The 15,237-nt window shown below is 38.6% G+C and overlaps 1 protein-coding gene across 3 annotated transcripts in view; it reads right to left on the reverse strand.

Moving 5' to 3' along the window:
* Positions 1-4,203: 4,203 nt before the first annotated feature.
* Positions 4,204-15,237, reverse strand: part of slc6a9 (solute carrier family 6 member 9) — a 259,999-nt gene continuing 248,965 nt past the window's right edge. For all 3 annotated transcript variants that reach the window (XM_059984128.1, XM_059984129.1, XM_059984127.1), the window contains one exon: positions 4,204-12,221. In XM_059984128.1, coding sequence (XP_059840111.1) covers positions 11,988-12,221 — 234 coding nt within the window. In that variant the 3' untranslated portion in view covers positions 4,204-11,987. The remainder of the gene's footprint in view (positions 12,222-15,237) is intronic.

Genomic DNA, 15,237 nt, shown 5'->3' on the forward strand with positions numbered 1-15,237 from the left:
TGAAGATCAGAATTGTGGAAAATAACAGCAACACTGTGTGAAGAGGGGAACTATCAGCACAGTCAAACTGACGGATGAGGAGGAGTGATTTAGGCCAGTGGAGACACACCAATACTCAAGCAATGAGTAACTCCAGCTCCGTAATTTGTCCCCTTCAAGCTGGATGAGGAGAGGGGCTAATTCCAGTTCACCCATGTATGTAAATCGGTATTCTCAAAAATCAAATCAAATATTTACTTTTTGTAGATAGTGGGCAAAGCTAGTCTTGCGTTCAGATGTTTATCTGGATTTGTAAATGAGGCTGACAAGACTCCCAATTGAACATGATGAGGTGATGATGAGCTACCTCCTTGAACTCTTATGGTCCTTCCGGTGAAAGTATTTCCATAACTGTTGTGTATATCTAGGAATTAGACCAGCGATAATGGAGTAGAAAATAATGATAGTGTAAGACTTGGAGGGAGAATCCTACAAATTCTGTGGCTTCTATCAGTCTCCTGCTTTTGTGTCTATTAATAGTTCAAGTGGGGTGCTTTAAAGGTGATGTCATTGTATTCCAGATGAATAACTGCAGTGCAAGTTTTGATGCCACATATTGTAGTTGCATGCATTACTAGGTTGCCAGTCTAGTTGATTGTTTTGTCCTAGATGGTATTGAGTCTAGTTGAAGTGGCACTTAGCCAGTCGAGAACGTATGGTGGCACTTGTGGGCCGATACCAGCACATCCTGCGGTGAGTTGATTGTTAATGCAAATGATGCATTTCAGTGTGTGTGTCAATGCACATGAGAAATAAATCTGAATCTGAAGCTCGCAATATTGAGCAGCTTGTCATATGAAGAGCGTTTGAAGGCTCTGGGCCTATATTCACTGGAATTCAGAAGATTGAGGGGTGACCTCATTGAAACCTATCAAATGGTGAAAGGCCTCAATAGAGTGGATGTGGAGAGGTGGGAGAGTTTAATACCAGAGGACGCAGCCTCAGAATAGAGGGGCATCTATTTAGAATGCAGATGAGAAGAAATTTCTTTAGCCAGAGACCGGTGAATCTGTGGAATTCTTTGCCACAGGCAGTTGTGGAGGCCATCTTTACATATATTTAAGGTAGAGGTTGATAGATTCTTGATTGGTCAGGGCATGAAGGGATGCGGAGTAAATGTAGGTGATTGGTACTGAGACGAGAAATGGATTGGCCATGATGAAATGGCAGAGCAAACTCAAGGGCCAAATGGCCTGTTTACATTCCTTTATCTTATGATCTTTTATTTAATCACAAGAAATTCCACTAATACTGGCAACCCACAGTAACACACAAAAAATGCTGGAGGAACTCTGCTGAGCGGACAGCATCTATGGACAGGAATACAGACTTTTGCCAGGTCAAAACCCTCCATCAGGACAGAATGGTCTTGGCACAAAACATCGACTCTTTATTCCTTTCCATAGACGCTGCCTGACCTGCTGAATTCCTTGAGCATTTTGTACCTTGCAGAAGGTGGGGAAGCAATAAGTATCAGGATCTGAATGATTTACTGCAGAATATCCAGCCTTTGACCTGCTCTTGTATTCTTTTGCTGCTCTAGTTGAGTTTCTGGTCAATTTAGGAATACTAATGGTGAGGGACTTAGCAATTGTCATGCCATTGTAGTTCAAAGTTAAGTTCACAGATTCCCTCAATAAAGATGTTCATTTTTTTCTGATGTGCAATGATGCTTGTCAAATCCTTTCAAAGTCAGTGTACACACCAAGGGTATTTACTTGTTCTTTGAATAAGGCCGTTAACAATGCAAGGTAGAAGTAGTGTCAATATGGCCAAATCCATGACTCTATAATCAACACTGAGGCTGCATTTTCATTTCTGTTGGTTAATAGTGATCTAAACATAATACTTGTTGAAAGACAGAGACTTGGAGAGAAAAATAAAGGCAGGAAGCAAAACAGAAGAATGATTTATGAGATTGAAAATTCAAAACCGAGTTTGGGTGTTTCCTTAAAAAACACATTGTGATTACTTTGCCTGGCTTCTAAGAATTATCAGAGTTGTTAAAAAGGAGACAGGTACGTTTCTTCAGCTGTTCTTACCAGAGAATTAGCTAGTTAGAGTTCTGCTGTGTGAAACACCCACCCCAGAAAAATCTATCAAGAGCATGTTACAGGAATGGAAATTCACAAGAGGGATCAGTCATTTCCTAAAAAATGCTGAGAGATAAAGTTTGCCGTTTCCAAGAAACAGCAGAGAAGTTAGTAAAGATAAGTTGCTTGACCTTCCTCTCAGAAGTGATAATCAGCAACATTCCTTCTGCAAGACGAAAGTTTCTGAAGTTCACAACAGAGCCTCTGACTAGATAAAATGCTATCTTGAAAAAAATACTCTCAGGCTATGGACTCTTCTGTAAACAAATAACCAAAGGCATCCTTTCACCATCCTCCTGTCTACCTGAGTTTCTATAGCAAGCACTGTAAGTTTTCACCTATGGAAAAAAGTTCTGCTGAAGGGTTTTGGCCCACAACGTCGACTGTATCAAAATCATTGACTAAGTTTGTTGTACATTACTAGGGAAATAAACGGTAAACCTGGTCGATGATCTCAATACAGTCGACGTTTTGGGCCAAAACCCTTCAGCAGTACTTTTTTCCCTAGATGCTGCCTGGCATGCTGAGTTTCTCCAGCATTCTGTGTGTGTTGCTTGGATTTCCAGCATACGCACATTTTCTTTTGTTTGTGCAATGCTCAATAAATGTTTGCACCAGTATTCTTTAAAATTGTAAATAGATGAAAAGGTTGTTAGCCGGAATAACCCTGGGATTGGTGGTGATGGAGCTATGGTGGTTGTTGTTCGGAGGGCACTTTTAAACATCGTCTCCCCCTCTCAAAGTCTTATAAGCAAACATACCCTTCTGCAAGGTGACCAGTTACGGTAATTTAGACCATCTTTTAAAGTGTTTAATGGGATTCAGAAAGGCTTAAAAGTAATTTTAAATGTTTTAAGAGTTGTTTGAATTTTGACCATAAATTATGGGAGCAGAACTAGGCCATTCAGCCCATCGAGTCTTCTCTGACATTCCAGCATGGCTGATTTATTCTCAGTCTCAACCCCATTCTCCTGCCTGTTCCCTGTGACCTTTGATGCCCTGATTAATCAAGAACCTATCAATCTCCACTTTAAATTTACTCCATGCCCTGGCTGTGAAATTCCAGAGATTCACCACCCCACTTCTGAAGAAATTCTTCTTCATCTCAGTTCTAAATGGACGCCCCTCTATGGCTGCACTCTCTGGTTCTCTATTCACTAGAATTCAGAAGAATGAGGGGTGACCTCACTGAAATCTATTAAATGGTGAAAGGCCTTGGATAAGAGTAGATATGGAGAAGATGTTTCCTTTGATGGGAGAGTTTAAGACCAGAGTACACAGTGTCAGCATCGAGGGGTGTGTTTTAAAACGGAGATGAGGAAGAATATCTTTAGTCAGAGAGTGATGAAGCTGTGGAATTCTTTGCCACAGGCAGCTCTGGAGGCTGAGTCTTTACGTACATTTAAGGCAGAGGGTGATAGATTCTTGATTGATCATGGCATGAAGGGATATGGGGAGAAGGTAGGAGACTGAGGCTGAGAGGAAAATTTGATCAGCCATGATGAAATGGCAGAACAGACTCGATGGGCCAAATGGCCTAATTCTGCTCCTATATCTTATGGTCTTATGACACGATTACAGCTTGGGGTTCAGAGTTCAATTCCAGCACCACCTACATGGACCACAAACCCAAGGAAATCTGCAAAATCCAAGGCAAAACACACAAAATGCTGAAGGAACTCAGCAGGTCAGGCAGCATCTATGGAAATAAATAAACAGTTGACGTTTCAGGCCGAGTCTTGATGAAGGGTCTTGGTCTGAAACGTTGACTGTTCATTCATTTCCATAGATGGTGCCCGACCTGCTGAGTTTCTCCAGCGTATTGTGTTTTTTTGCCACCTATATGGAGTCTGTATGTCCTCCCCATGTGCTCTGGTTTCCTTCCACTGTCCAAAGATTTCCTGGGTAGGTTAATTTGATCATTGTAAATTGTCCTGCGGTTAGTTTAGTGTTGATCGGTTTTGTCGTGGGTTGCTGGAATGAGGTGGTTTGTAAGGCCGGGAGCTGTGTCACTAAATAAAATAAAATTAGCCCACAGTGTTAAAAAACACAAATTTCAAATTCCGCAGGTTAATTAATTTTTTAATTCACATTTCTGACCAATTCTAAAATAAACTTACTCTGGAATCTACAGGTTCCATTTTAAAGCTTTGCTGGGTTTCAGTTTGTAAATGAATAAAATTTACAGCAGTTTTGTCTGATGTAATGAAAATTGTGCTAACATGCAGTTCTGCAATGAATCCTCCTACAGTTACACTATCCCTTCAGCACCAACATGGGGCCTGTTGCATAAAATCAGTCACGGAAAGCTGAATGAATTGGCACCTTAAAGCAGCTATTAGTGTGTGGAAATCAAAATTGAAAGGACAACTTTGACTTGGTCACTTTATATGCCAATTAAGGCCAATTATTAATTTGAAATGTGAATGCTGATATTCTGTAGGCACTGAAAACAATTTTGTGAATAAATCTACTGTAATAATTGACTAGGCAGCAGCATCGCACAAGATCCTGAAAGAACTCAGATGGTTAGGTAGCATCTACCGAGGGAAAAGTTTCAGGTTGAAAAATTGATCTAGACTGATAACCATACAGTTCAGATTTATGGTCCAAATTTGAAACAGTGACTACCTATTTTCTCCATAAATGCCTCCTGACCTGCTGTGTTCCTGCAGCATCTTGTGTTTCTTTAGAGCATCTTTAGTCTCTCCTGTCTCGGTATATTTCCACACACTCTTTCAGCCAATAAGTGAATGAAATGTAATGTTAAGAAGTGGGTTGAGCAGCTTAACATATCTCACAGTCACCAGTAGATGGTGCTATTTCCAGCCAGGTCTGGAGTGGAAGAGAGGTTATTTCAATCCGTCATGTTACCAGGTTCACCAACCAAATGGAATCTATGGGGATTGGCTCTATATTGGTTTCCACCATCCTCAACCAACCCTACTAAACCTGACTATAATTAGACAACTGTCTCGCACTTTATAGGAAACAAGTTTTTCAGCCTGTAGTACATTCTACGTATAATTTAAGTTTTTATCCACAATAAGCTGAAGCAAGTCTGATCATCATTTGGTTAAAGATTCATTCTGTTTGGGGATGTTAAATGTGCACTAATTGTAGCAATATTGCCTTTTACCCTACTTCTGATGTTCGGTTTCATTGCAACTGATAAGGAAGAATTTCTGCACACGAATTTTGCTATGGCAGTCAGCTGTAGCATGGACTAGGAGTGAATACACTATAAGTTTGCTGCTTCAAGTCTTCATATCATGTGCACTCTGTCTACAATGGCTAGTGGAGTTGCCCCATGGACTCTAAGGCAGTCATTCATATTTTAAAACACAATGTAAATTTAGGAGACATCATAATGTGGGTAAAGTCTGGCACAGCCTGAGAGTTCTCAGGTTAGTTAACTGGTTGCATCTGTAATGAGGGGAATTAGTTACGTGAGTAAGCGAAAAAAATGGATAATACAGACATTTTCATCTTTTCCAGGGAAAAATAACTGGATTTGGCTTATATCAGTTTGACTTGTTGAAAAGGGATTAAGAGAATTATTGTTCATCTTTAACTTTTGCCTCTAAGAAAACTCTTGCACATTTTACATCAAGCAATTCACTTGCTGATCTAAATATAAGGTGTTTGTGAGAAAATTCTACTTCTCATGAAATAGAGGGGGTGGTGGTGGTCTTGGATTGGAGGACTAAACTATATAGTTCGTAAAATTTCATTAAAACTCAGAAACCAAATCCAAGATGGAGGAGATATTTATTGCTGAATTACAGCAATAGGTTTTGTTGTAATGGTGTTTAACCTGCATAAATCACTTACTTAATGAAATATTCAGTTTGGTGACATCTTCCCTTTGATAAGTAGTTTTATTATTATAATTATAGTTTTATTAATTATATTAAATACAAGAACCACAAGTAATATAAACACAACTCAGTCTCATTTGGAAATGCGATTTACAGCTTTTGTTAATGACTGATATATGCAACTGACCCCAAACTCAAAGAGATTTATATAAGTAGCTTCTTATATACTGTTTGTTTCTGTCTTCTAAACACTAAAAAAATGTCAGGTAAACTTCCATAAGTATAGGACTACAGATTACAGTCACTTGAAACAATATACACTATCAAGAGAAAACTGTGTACACAATTACATTTCTCATTTTGAGCTATTGGCACATTGGAAAGTAAACCCTTCCCTTATTTTTCAGCACACACAGCTAAAAGGAAATGCAAGGTGGTGCTCAATTTAAATTATACATTAAATAGAGTATGAGTATTTTATATTGATAAATGTCAGAGGTAGGAAGGAAGCGTGGGTTACAAAGATTTCCCCAAAAACCTTTACTGAATGAATACAAGAGCTTGCCAGTCAGAAAAGGTGAACAAATTGGGCAATGGCAAATAGGATAGATTACAAATCTACATATTTACAGCTATAAATAGGCAAAAGGTTGAAAGGTTTGGCAATTTTGAAAATGAGATAGACCAAGTACATGGATAGAAAACAGATTAAAATAGAGAGTAAAGAGAGCACTAAAATGAACCAGAAACATGGCTCAATCCAGATCACTGTTTACACTATATAAAAGTTGTGTGCTTGAGAAACTTCACAAAATGTGAAGAATGAAATCTAACCCCTACCCCACCCCACAACCCCAAGCAGCTCCACCCCAACTCAATTTAAGCATTTCAGTGTAGTGTAAAATCCAGTCACATTCAAGAGCAAAATCACCCCCAATCTACAATACTCTGTGCCACTAATGGGGTCATGTAATACTGATGCTTTCTACGTTTGTACAGTCCAAAGTCTACAACAGTGTAAACATCATCTAGAGAGAGAGTGTGAGTGTGTGTGTGGGTGTAAGAGAGAGAGACTGAATGCATGTGTATATTGTAGATATTACCAACACTATGTAATACAGGGAATTACAAGCTTGAATTGTGCAAACATTGTTATTTTGAAGTGAGCAGCAAACCATTTAAATTATGTTTATTTTTAAATTAAATGATTTATTGTTGACATTGAAGTAACCTGGACTGGAAAATGTAATAGTCTCTGAGATCTATGACTAGGGAAGCACTGGCATTGTGAAAGTTTTTATGCACTGTATTGGCTGGCAAATAGCTATCCTAGAGTACAAGTGAGGCAGTCTTTTAAATGACCTGTGTGTCAAATTTAATTGAGCCTGTTTAGTGACTACGTATGTCCTTGGTGAAACAAATTATTAGCAGTCAAGCTCCACTGAATTAACCTTAATCATTGCAGACATTTTGCCACTGCTACCTGACAAATTGAGGAAAAGATTTCTTTAAGCTCAAATACAGTCTGCCACTGAATATTAATACCAATATATCAATGTTACAACAGCATCAAGCCAGGAAGCTGTAGAGGTGTAGATGATCTAGGTCAAACTTCCTTAGACTGAAACATGACATTCATTTGACTAAACTGTGTGAAAATATACTCTTTCCTATGTCCGCTAATAAAAGTCAACAAAGTGCAGCCTATTGCTTTATCAATATGAATTATGGGACATAATATAGCTCAGCATAATGAAATTTGTATTTACTGTATTTTTGGTTGTAGTTTGTAAACTATTTCCCATTATGTTAAGAAAGTAACTTGTGCAGTCTGAAGGGGTGAAGTATGTGTCATAAGGATGGGAAACTAATTATTCACTCTGTACATCTAACAGAGGGCTTAAGTTGAAATGTTGGTTATTAAAGTGCTTAATAGCCATTGAAGTTGGAGGCAGCACCATTGTTCTTTGAAATAGCGCTATGGGATCTTCTATGTCATCCAGGAAGGGAAGACTGGTTCCTGTTTAACACCTCTTTTTAAAGATGGTACTCTCTCAATATTAAAGTAAGGTATTAATTTTTATTCTTGGTAAAGCAATTGGGTTTAAACCTCTAACCTTCTGGCTCTGAGGCTAGAGTTCTATACTATTTGTCTCAACCACAGTGCAGTAAAGATGACATTTAATTACCCATCCAGAACTAAACCCCATAGAGATATGAATAAAGAAAATATTGAAATGATGAGAATGATATTAGCATAGAATGAGGCAGGGATAGGGTTAGTAAGGAGAACAAGGGAAGAGAGAGATAATTTAATTTATAGCTTCTAATTGGCAATGTCTACTTTGTCAAACTGCATTCATGGAATCAAGGTTTAACATTTTCAAGCAAATGCAATGGAATCTACATAAATTTGTTTTGCAGCCAGGCACAAAATCCCATTATGACCATTCCCATCATGCAAGTATTCTGATATAAACATAATTTTGTTTCAGAACTTGAACCTTAATGGAACATTTCATGTATTTCCATTAAATGGAAATTCCAATCTAATCAAAATTTGGATTTAAGCACAAAATCATTTGGCGTAAACCCTTTCTGCATTTGTAAATTTAGGACTGGAATGTACACTGTACAATTCAAGTACTTTACAATAATTTGACACATGAATGTAACTGTACATGAATTTCAAAGACTGACCAATAAAGTGAGGTGACTGATTTCATTACAACTTTGTTTTGGCAGTGGTGAGAGTGGAGAAAGCGGGTTGGTTTTGATCTTTAAAAATAATCCGAAAGAACAAATGTTTAAAGCATCTGTTTGTGCTGTTCTACCTCTTCTAACAAAGAGTCCTGCGTAGATGTGAACACCTTCCCAATTTTAGTTTTAGCTTTTGTGTACAGCCTCTGCCTTTAACCCAAGACCATTGTGGAGATGGCAATGAGTCCATGATATCTGTTGATTCATCTACGTTAGGTAGTAGGAACTATTTTCAACTATATAATTTGAGATGAACTATGATCAATGTAAGGCAAGTTTACATGGCAACTTGCTGGTTTAGTTAAACCATCATCTCCAGTATAGTATTAATTGGCAGGATGAACTGTTGCAATGTTTGGATGTCTGTATCATAAAAAATCTTTTGGCATGTTTTGAAAAGGCAGTCAGGAGTTCTTCTGAAGGTTAAATCATACAATTTTTGGTGAATCAAGGGAATACCGCATTTAATGTTAATTCATTCAGGAAAATGACAACTGGGTTATGTGAAAAATCCTCTCATATTTCTGGATAGGAATGGCAGATACCCATTTATAAATTGAGCTCAGTAAGTCTTGGCTATTCAAGGAATTGTATTGTGACTTCCTGATAAATAGGTGGCTGTAAAAATTCATACCTGTTTTGTTGAAATGGCATATTTCTTCTTTTGCAGGGTGTGGGTAAAATAAAAGATTAAGCAACCAAAAGTTCAAATTTTCCCAGCTTCCCCATCCTAGCGCTGCTAAAACCCAAACACAAGAGATCTTGAAAACTGCTAGTTGTCATCTTATGGTAATTGAGTTTAAAAACTGTAAAAGTGTCTATTTCAGAATCACACTCAACTACGTATTAGGCGTCTTGCGGTATTTCTTTGCACTATTACTTCTAACATCCTACTTAGTATTTTTACAAAATAGATTTTTAATCAAAGAAAACCTATTACTTAATTGATTCTAGTGCCGTTAAAACATCTCCAAAAGCTCTTCCAATGAAGTGTACTAAAGTGTTAACTGAATACCTAAAATGGTATGTTCCGCAGATATAAACATCCTCATGATGCATTATCAGCTTCAGCTTCTTTGCTATACATTAGCAAGTTGCTGCCTTTTAGATATACTGATAGCATTTTGTAATTTTTAACTTCCTCTGAAATAGTACAAGTTAGATGATCAGCAGGTTCAAACACGTTAATAGACTCGAAAAAATTAAGTACTAGTCATATGAGTAAAAGAATCAAATATTCCTATTTATACTGGACATGCATGTCTGATAATATGTCACTTACTCTATATTGCTGGTTTAGTTATAGTTAAAGGTTTACTGCTACAGATCTTCTTGTGAAGAGGTACTGGCATTAAAGAACACGATGGTGATGAAAGCATCATATTAGATGACAGAGACTTTTTAACCTGACAGTGAGGCCATGTTTTACAAACTGAAAATACAAGGAATTGCTGTCTCCAGTAGCTTTAGCAAAACTTATGCAAACACTGTAGAACTTTTGTATAAGTGATTGAAATATGTGTGATATATCTTTTGTTTGTGTTCTGCATAAGGTTACCAGAAATATCTTAATAACTGGACAGCTTTGAATTTTGTAATATATTTTAAAAATCAGTGTCACATTAAGAAAAAAGATGAACAAACCTAGTATATTAAGGAATCAGGAAATCTGTATCTCTTGCAACACACACAGTGCTGGAGGAACTTGGCAGGTCAGGCAGCATCTATGGAAATGAATAAACAGCTGATGTTTCAGGCCAAGAGCCTTCTTCAGGACTGGAAAGAAAAGGGCGAGATGTCAAAACAAAAGAGGGGGGAGAGGGGAAGAAGAAAAGCTAAAAGGTGATAGGTGAAGCCAAGTGGATGGGAAAGGAAAAGGAGAGAAAGGAACCTGAGGAGACAAGAGTGGACCATGGGAGAAAGGGAAAGAGGAAAGGACACAAGGGAAGATTAAAGGCAGGTGAGGAGTGGTAAGAGGCTACAGTGGGAAATAGAATGAGAGGGGAGGGGAAGAAAAAGTTTTTTTTAACCAAAGGAGAAATCTATATTTGTGCCATCAGGTTGGAGGCTACCCAGACGGAATATATGGTGTTGCTCCTCCACCCTGAAGGTGGCCTCATTGTGGTACGAGGAGGCCATGGATCGACATGTTGGAATGGGAATGAGAATTGGAATTAATATATTTGGCTAACAAGAAGTTCTGTTTTTGGTGGTTGGAGCAGAGGTGCACAACAAAGTGATCCCATAATTTACAATGAATCTCACCAATGTAGAGAAGGCTGCAGCCCCAGCAGATTTGCAGGTGAAGTGTTGCCTCATCTGGATGGACTGTATAGAGTCCTGAATGGAGGTGAGGGAGGAGGTGTACTTTAGCTGATTGCAGGGTTAATAGTTGGGAGGGAAATTAATGAGGAAGGGCAAATGGACAAGGCCATCACAGAGGGAGCGATCCATGTTGAAAGCAGTGGGCAAGAGGGTAAAATATGTTTCGTGTTAGGATCCCTTTGGAGATGGCGGAAGTTGTGGAGAATGATGTGTTGGATGCGGAAGCATGATAAGGACAAAAGGAACACTGTCACTGTTAAGGTAGCAGGAAGATGGATGAGTACAGATGTTCTGCAAACGGAGGAGATGTGGTTGAGAGCAGCGTCAATGGCGGAGGAAGGGAAATCCTGTTCTTTGAAGAAGGAGGATGTCCCTTAGTTTGGTGTGTGGTGAACGAGTGGTTACTTGGAAATTTGTGCTGTCACACACTTCATATTGAAGTGGCATTAACCAGTCCCTTCACAAAGTCTCCTTCTACCTTTTCAGTATTCTACATGTGTAATATATTCATGCTGTTGAAAAGAAGCAGTGCTTTTGCGTGGAGTAGGCAGACACAAACAGATGCCTAACGAAAATCAGAATCAAATAAATCTTTGCAACTGGGAAGGTCACCCCTCAGTTGCATAAAGGTACAAGTAATTTCCACAAGAAGTATAGAATTCTGCAAAATGACAACAAAAATAATTGATTTCTTGAAAAAAAGGTTAAATATTAAATTATGCAGCTATACTGATAATTTTTAAAATGAATGAAAAGAAAAAATGTCGATACCTGAAGAAAGATCAATCAATTAAATTGTGTTGACTACTTGTCAAAATCCATAGATCGTACAGGAAATTATAGGAGCAGATCCTTTCACTATAAGATGAAGGCTTTTATTTCCTGACCCAACCACCATCCCCCCTCCACCACAAATTAATTATCTTCTTTGATTTAAAAATGATTTTGACTACACGTTAAGGTTCTGTGTTCTGGCAGAACCATTGCTGCCCTGTAAGTTGAGGTTATGCTCTATATTTTCTGTTGGTAGCTGCTCCTTTTCTCGTTCCTTATCCGGATTCAACTGTTGAATTTCAAGGCTGAAATCGTAGGATGGGCTGCCCAGTGTGGAATATCGATCAGTACGGTGCTCCAGTAAAGCAGGTCCCCAGTCCTTGCTTGGTTTATTTGCATTTTTCAGGCGCTAAATAAACAAGAAAGAGACCTGTGAATTTGGACTTGGTAGCCAAGTTGCAACTAACCTTGGAATTTTGATCACTATGTAATCAGCTTGCTAAATTGGCTTGCACACAGTTCCTAAGTAATCCTTAAATTACTTCTCAATGTCTAGATCCTGTGGTATTACAACTTTAGGTTCTCAGCTGTAACAAATAGTAATGTGTAAAAAAAATCCACTAAGGTAGCTTTGCTTTGTTCTTGTATCTTTTTGATTCATTACTCAGCTTTTCTTTCCTCTGTATGCTGTTTCTACTTTTCCTTCATGTACTGCAGTCAGCTTTGCTTGTTGAAAAGTAATGTAATTTTTCAAATAATGGAGATGACCTCAATCCTAATCTTCAAAATGGGAAACTGAGTTACTAGAAAAGATTATAAAAACTGATGTGGTTTCATTTGGAAATGAAGCCACACTCATAGAATTATAAAAGATATTACAAAACTTCACTCTTGATCACTTGGCGATATTATTTCTTCAATGAAACAAAGCTGCAAGATTTCTCAGTCTAATGCCTTCCGTAACAATTCGTAAATTGGTCTATTTTTGTCACATGTACTGAGATACAATAGAAAAATTCGTCTAGCATACCATCAAACAAATCAATTCATTACAACAGTACACTGAAGTAGTAGGGTTGAGGTTAAAACAATAACAGTGCAGAATAAATTATCACAGTTACAGAGAAAGTGTAGTGCATGTAAATAGTAAGGAGAAACATTCAACAGTTTTATAACAACACTAAGCTTTACCTGGTGGGAGGGAGGAGAAGAGATAATATCTGACGTGCCTGGGGTCTTTGATTACACTTGTTACTTAACTGAAGTGTGGAAAGAGTTCATGGAAAGGAGGCTGGTTTCACTGTTGTACTGTGTCTACAATTCTGCAGCTTCTTGCAGTCACAGGCAGAGCAGTTGCCATACCAAGCTGTAATGTATGCTTTCTATAATGCCTTGATAAAATTGGTAAATGGTAAGGGTAATAGTATGCTTTCTATAGTGCCTTGATTATGCTTGTGGGCAGGTTTACTAGACCTACTGGGAGTGGTTTAAACTAATATGGCCGGGGTATAGGAACCAGTCTGATAGAGATGAAGATGAGCCAGCAGGTTTACAAGCAGATGATGGGTCTAGCATGAATGTAAGGAAGGACAAGCTAACAAATACAGAGAAAAAAGATAAACTGTAGCACAGAGGGTGAAGAATGCAGGACTGAAGGTGCTGTATTTAAATGCACGTAGCATTTGGAATAAGATGGACGAACTTGTGGTGCAATTAGAGATTGGTCGGTATGACGTTGTGGGCATCACTGAATCATGGCTGAAAGAAGGCGATAGCTGTGAACCTAACATCAAAGGATGTACTTTCTATCGAAAGGACAGGCAGGAAGGCATAGGTGGTGGTGTGGCTCTGTTGGTACGAGATGGAATTACACCTTTAGAAAGAGGTGACATAGGTCAGAGAATGTTGATCTCTGTGGGTGGAGTTAAGAAACTGCAAAGGTTTTAAAAAAGCATTATGGAAATCAAATATTGGCCTCCAAATAATAACGAAGATGTGGGATTGAGATTGCAAAGGGAGCTGGAAAAGACATGTAATAAGGGGAATGGGAAAATTGTAATGGGAGAGTTCAATACCCAAGGGGATTGGGAAAATCAATTTGGTGTTGGATTGCAAGAGAGGGAATTTGTTCAACATCTACAAGACGACTTTTTAGAGCAGCTTGAGCCTACTTGGGGAAAGGCCATCGTAGATTGTCAGGAGGGCCCGAAACATTGACTGCTCATTTCAATGGGTGCTGCCCGACCTGCTGAGTTCATCCAGCTTGTTTGTACACGTTTATTTGACCACAGCATCTGCAGTGCACTTTGTGTTAAATATGACGGCACACTAGCCAATAATATAAAGCAGGATACCAAAAGTTTTTTTCAGTTATATAAAGAGGAAAGAGAGATGAAAGTTAATATTGAACCACTGGAAAATGATGCTGGTGAGGTAGTAATGGGGGACAAAGAAATGACAGATAAACTTAATGGGTACTTTGCATCTGTCTTCACTGTGGAAGACACTAGCAGTGTGCCAGAGGTCTATGAGTGTCAGGGAGCAGGAGCGAGTGTCACTGCTATTACAAAGGAAAAAGTGGTAGGCAAACTCTAAGGTCTTAAGTTGGATAAATCACCTGGCCCAGATGGACTACATCCCAGAGTCCTGAGAAAGGTTACTGAAGAGATAACGGATGCATTGGTCATGATCTTTCAAAAATCACTTGAGTCTGACTTGGTCCTGGAGGACTGGAATACTGCATATGTCACTCCACTCTTTAAGAAGGGACGAAAGCAAAAGAAAGGAAATTATAGGCCAGTTAGCCTACCCACAGTGGATGGGAAAGTGTTGCAAGTCTATTATTAAGGATGAGGTTTCAGGGTATTTGGGGACTATTGATAAAATAAGTCAAGGTCAGTGTGGTTTCTCAGAGAAATTTTGCCTGACAAATCTGTGAGGAGTTCTTCAAGGAATTAACAAACAGTGGACAAGGGAGAGGCAGTGAATTGTTGGCTTTGTAGCAAAGTTCGTGGATGTTACAAAATTAGGTGGAGGGGTAGGTAGTGCTGAGGAAGCAATGTGATTGCAACAGGACTTAGACAAATTGGAAGAATGGACAAAAAATGGAATTCAGAGTTGGGAAATGTATGATAATGCATTTTGGTAAAAAGAACAATAGAGCGGACTATTATCTAAATGGGGAGAAGATTCAAACATCAGAGGCGCAGAGGGATTTAGGAGTCCTTGCGCAAGACTCCCAGAAGGTTAATTTACAGGTTGACTGTGTGGTAAAGAAGGCAAATGCAATGTTGGCATTTATTTCAAGGGGAGTAGAATATAAAAGCACAGCGATAATGCTGAGCCTTTATAAGACATTAGTTAGTGTTGTCACTTGGAGTACTGTCAACAGTTTTGGGCCCCATATTTCAGAAAGGATGTGTTGT

This window comes from Hypanus sabinus, chromosome 11, assembly GCF_030144855.1.
Source record: "Hypanus sabinus isolate sHypSab1 chromosome 11, sHypSab1.hap1, whole genome shotgun sequence".
Taxonomy (NCBI): domain Eukaryota; kingdom Metazoa; phylum Chordata; class Chondrichthyes; order Myliobatiformes; family Dasyatidae; genus Hypanus; species Hypanus sabinus.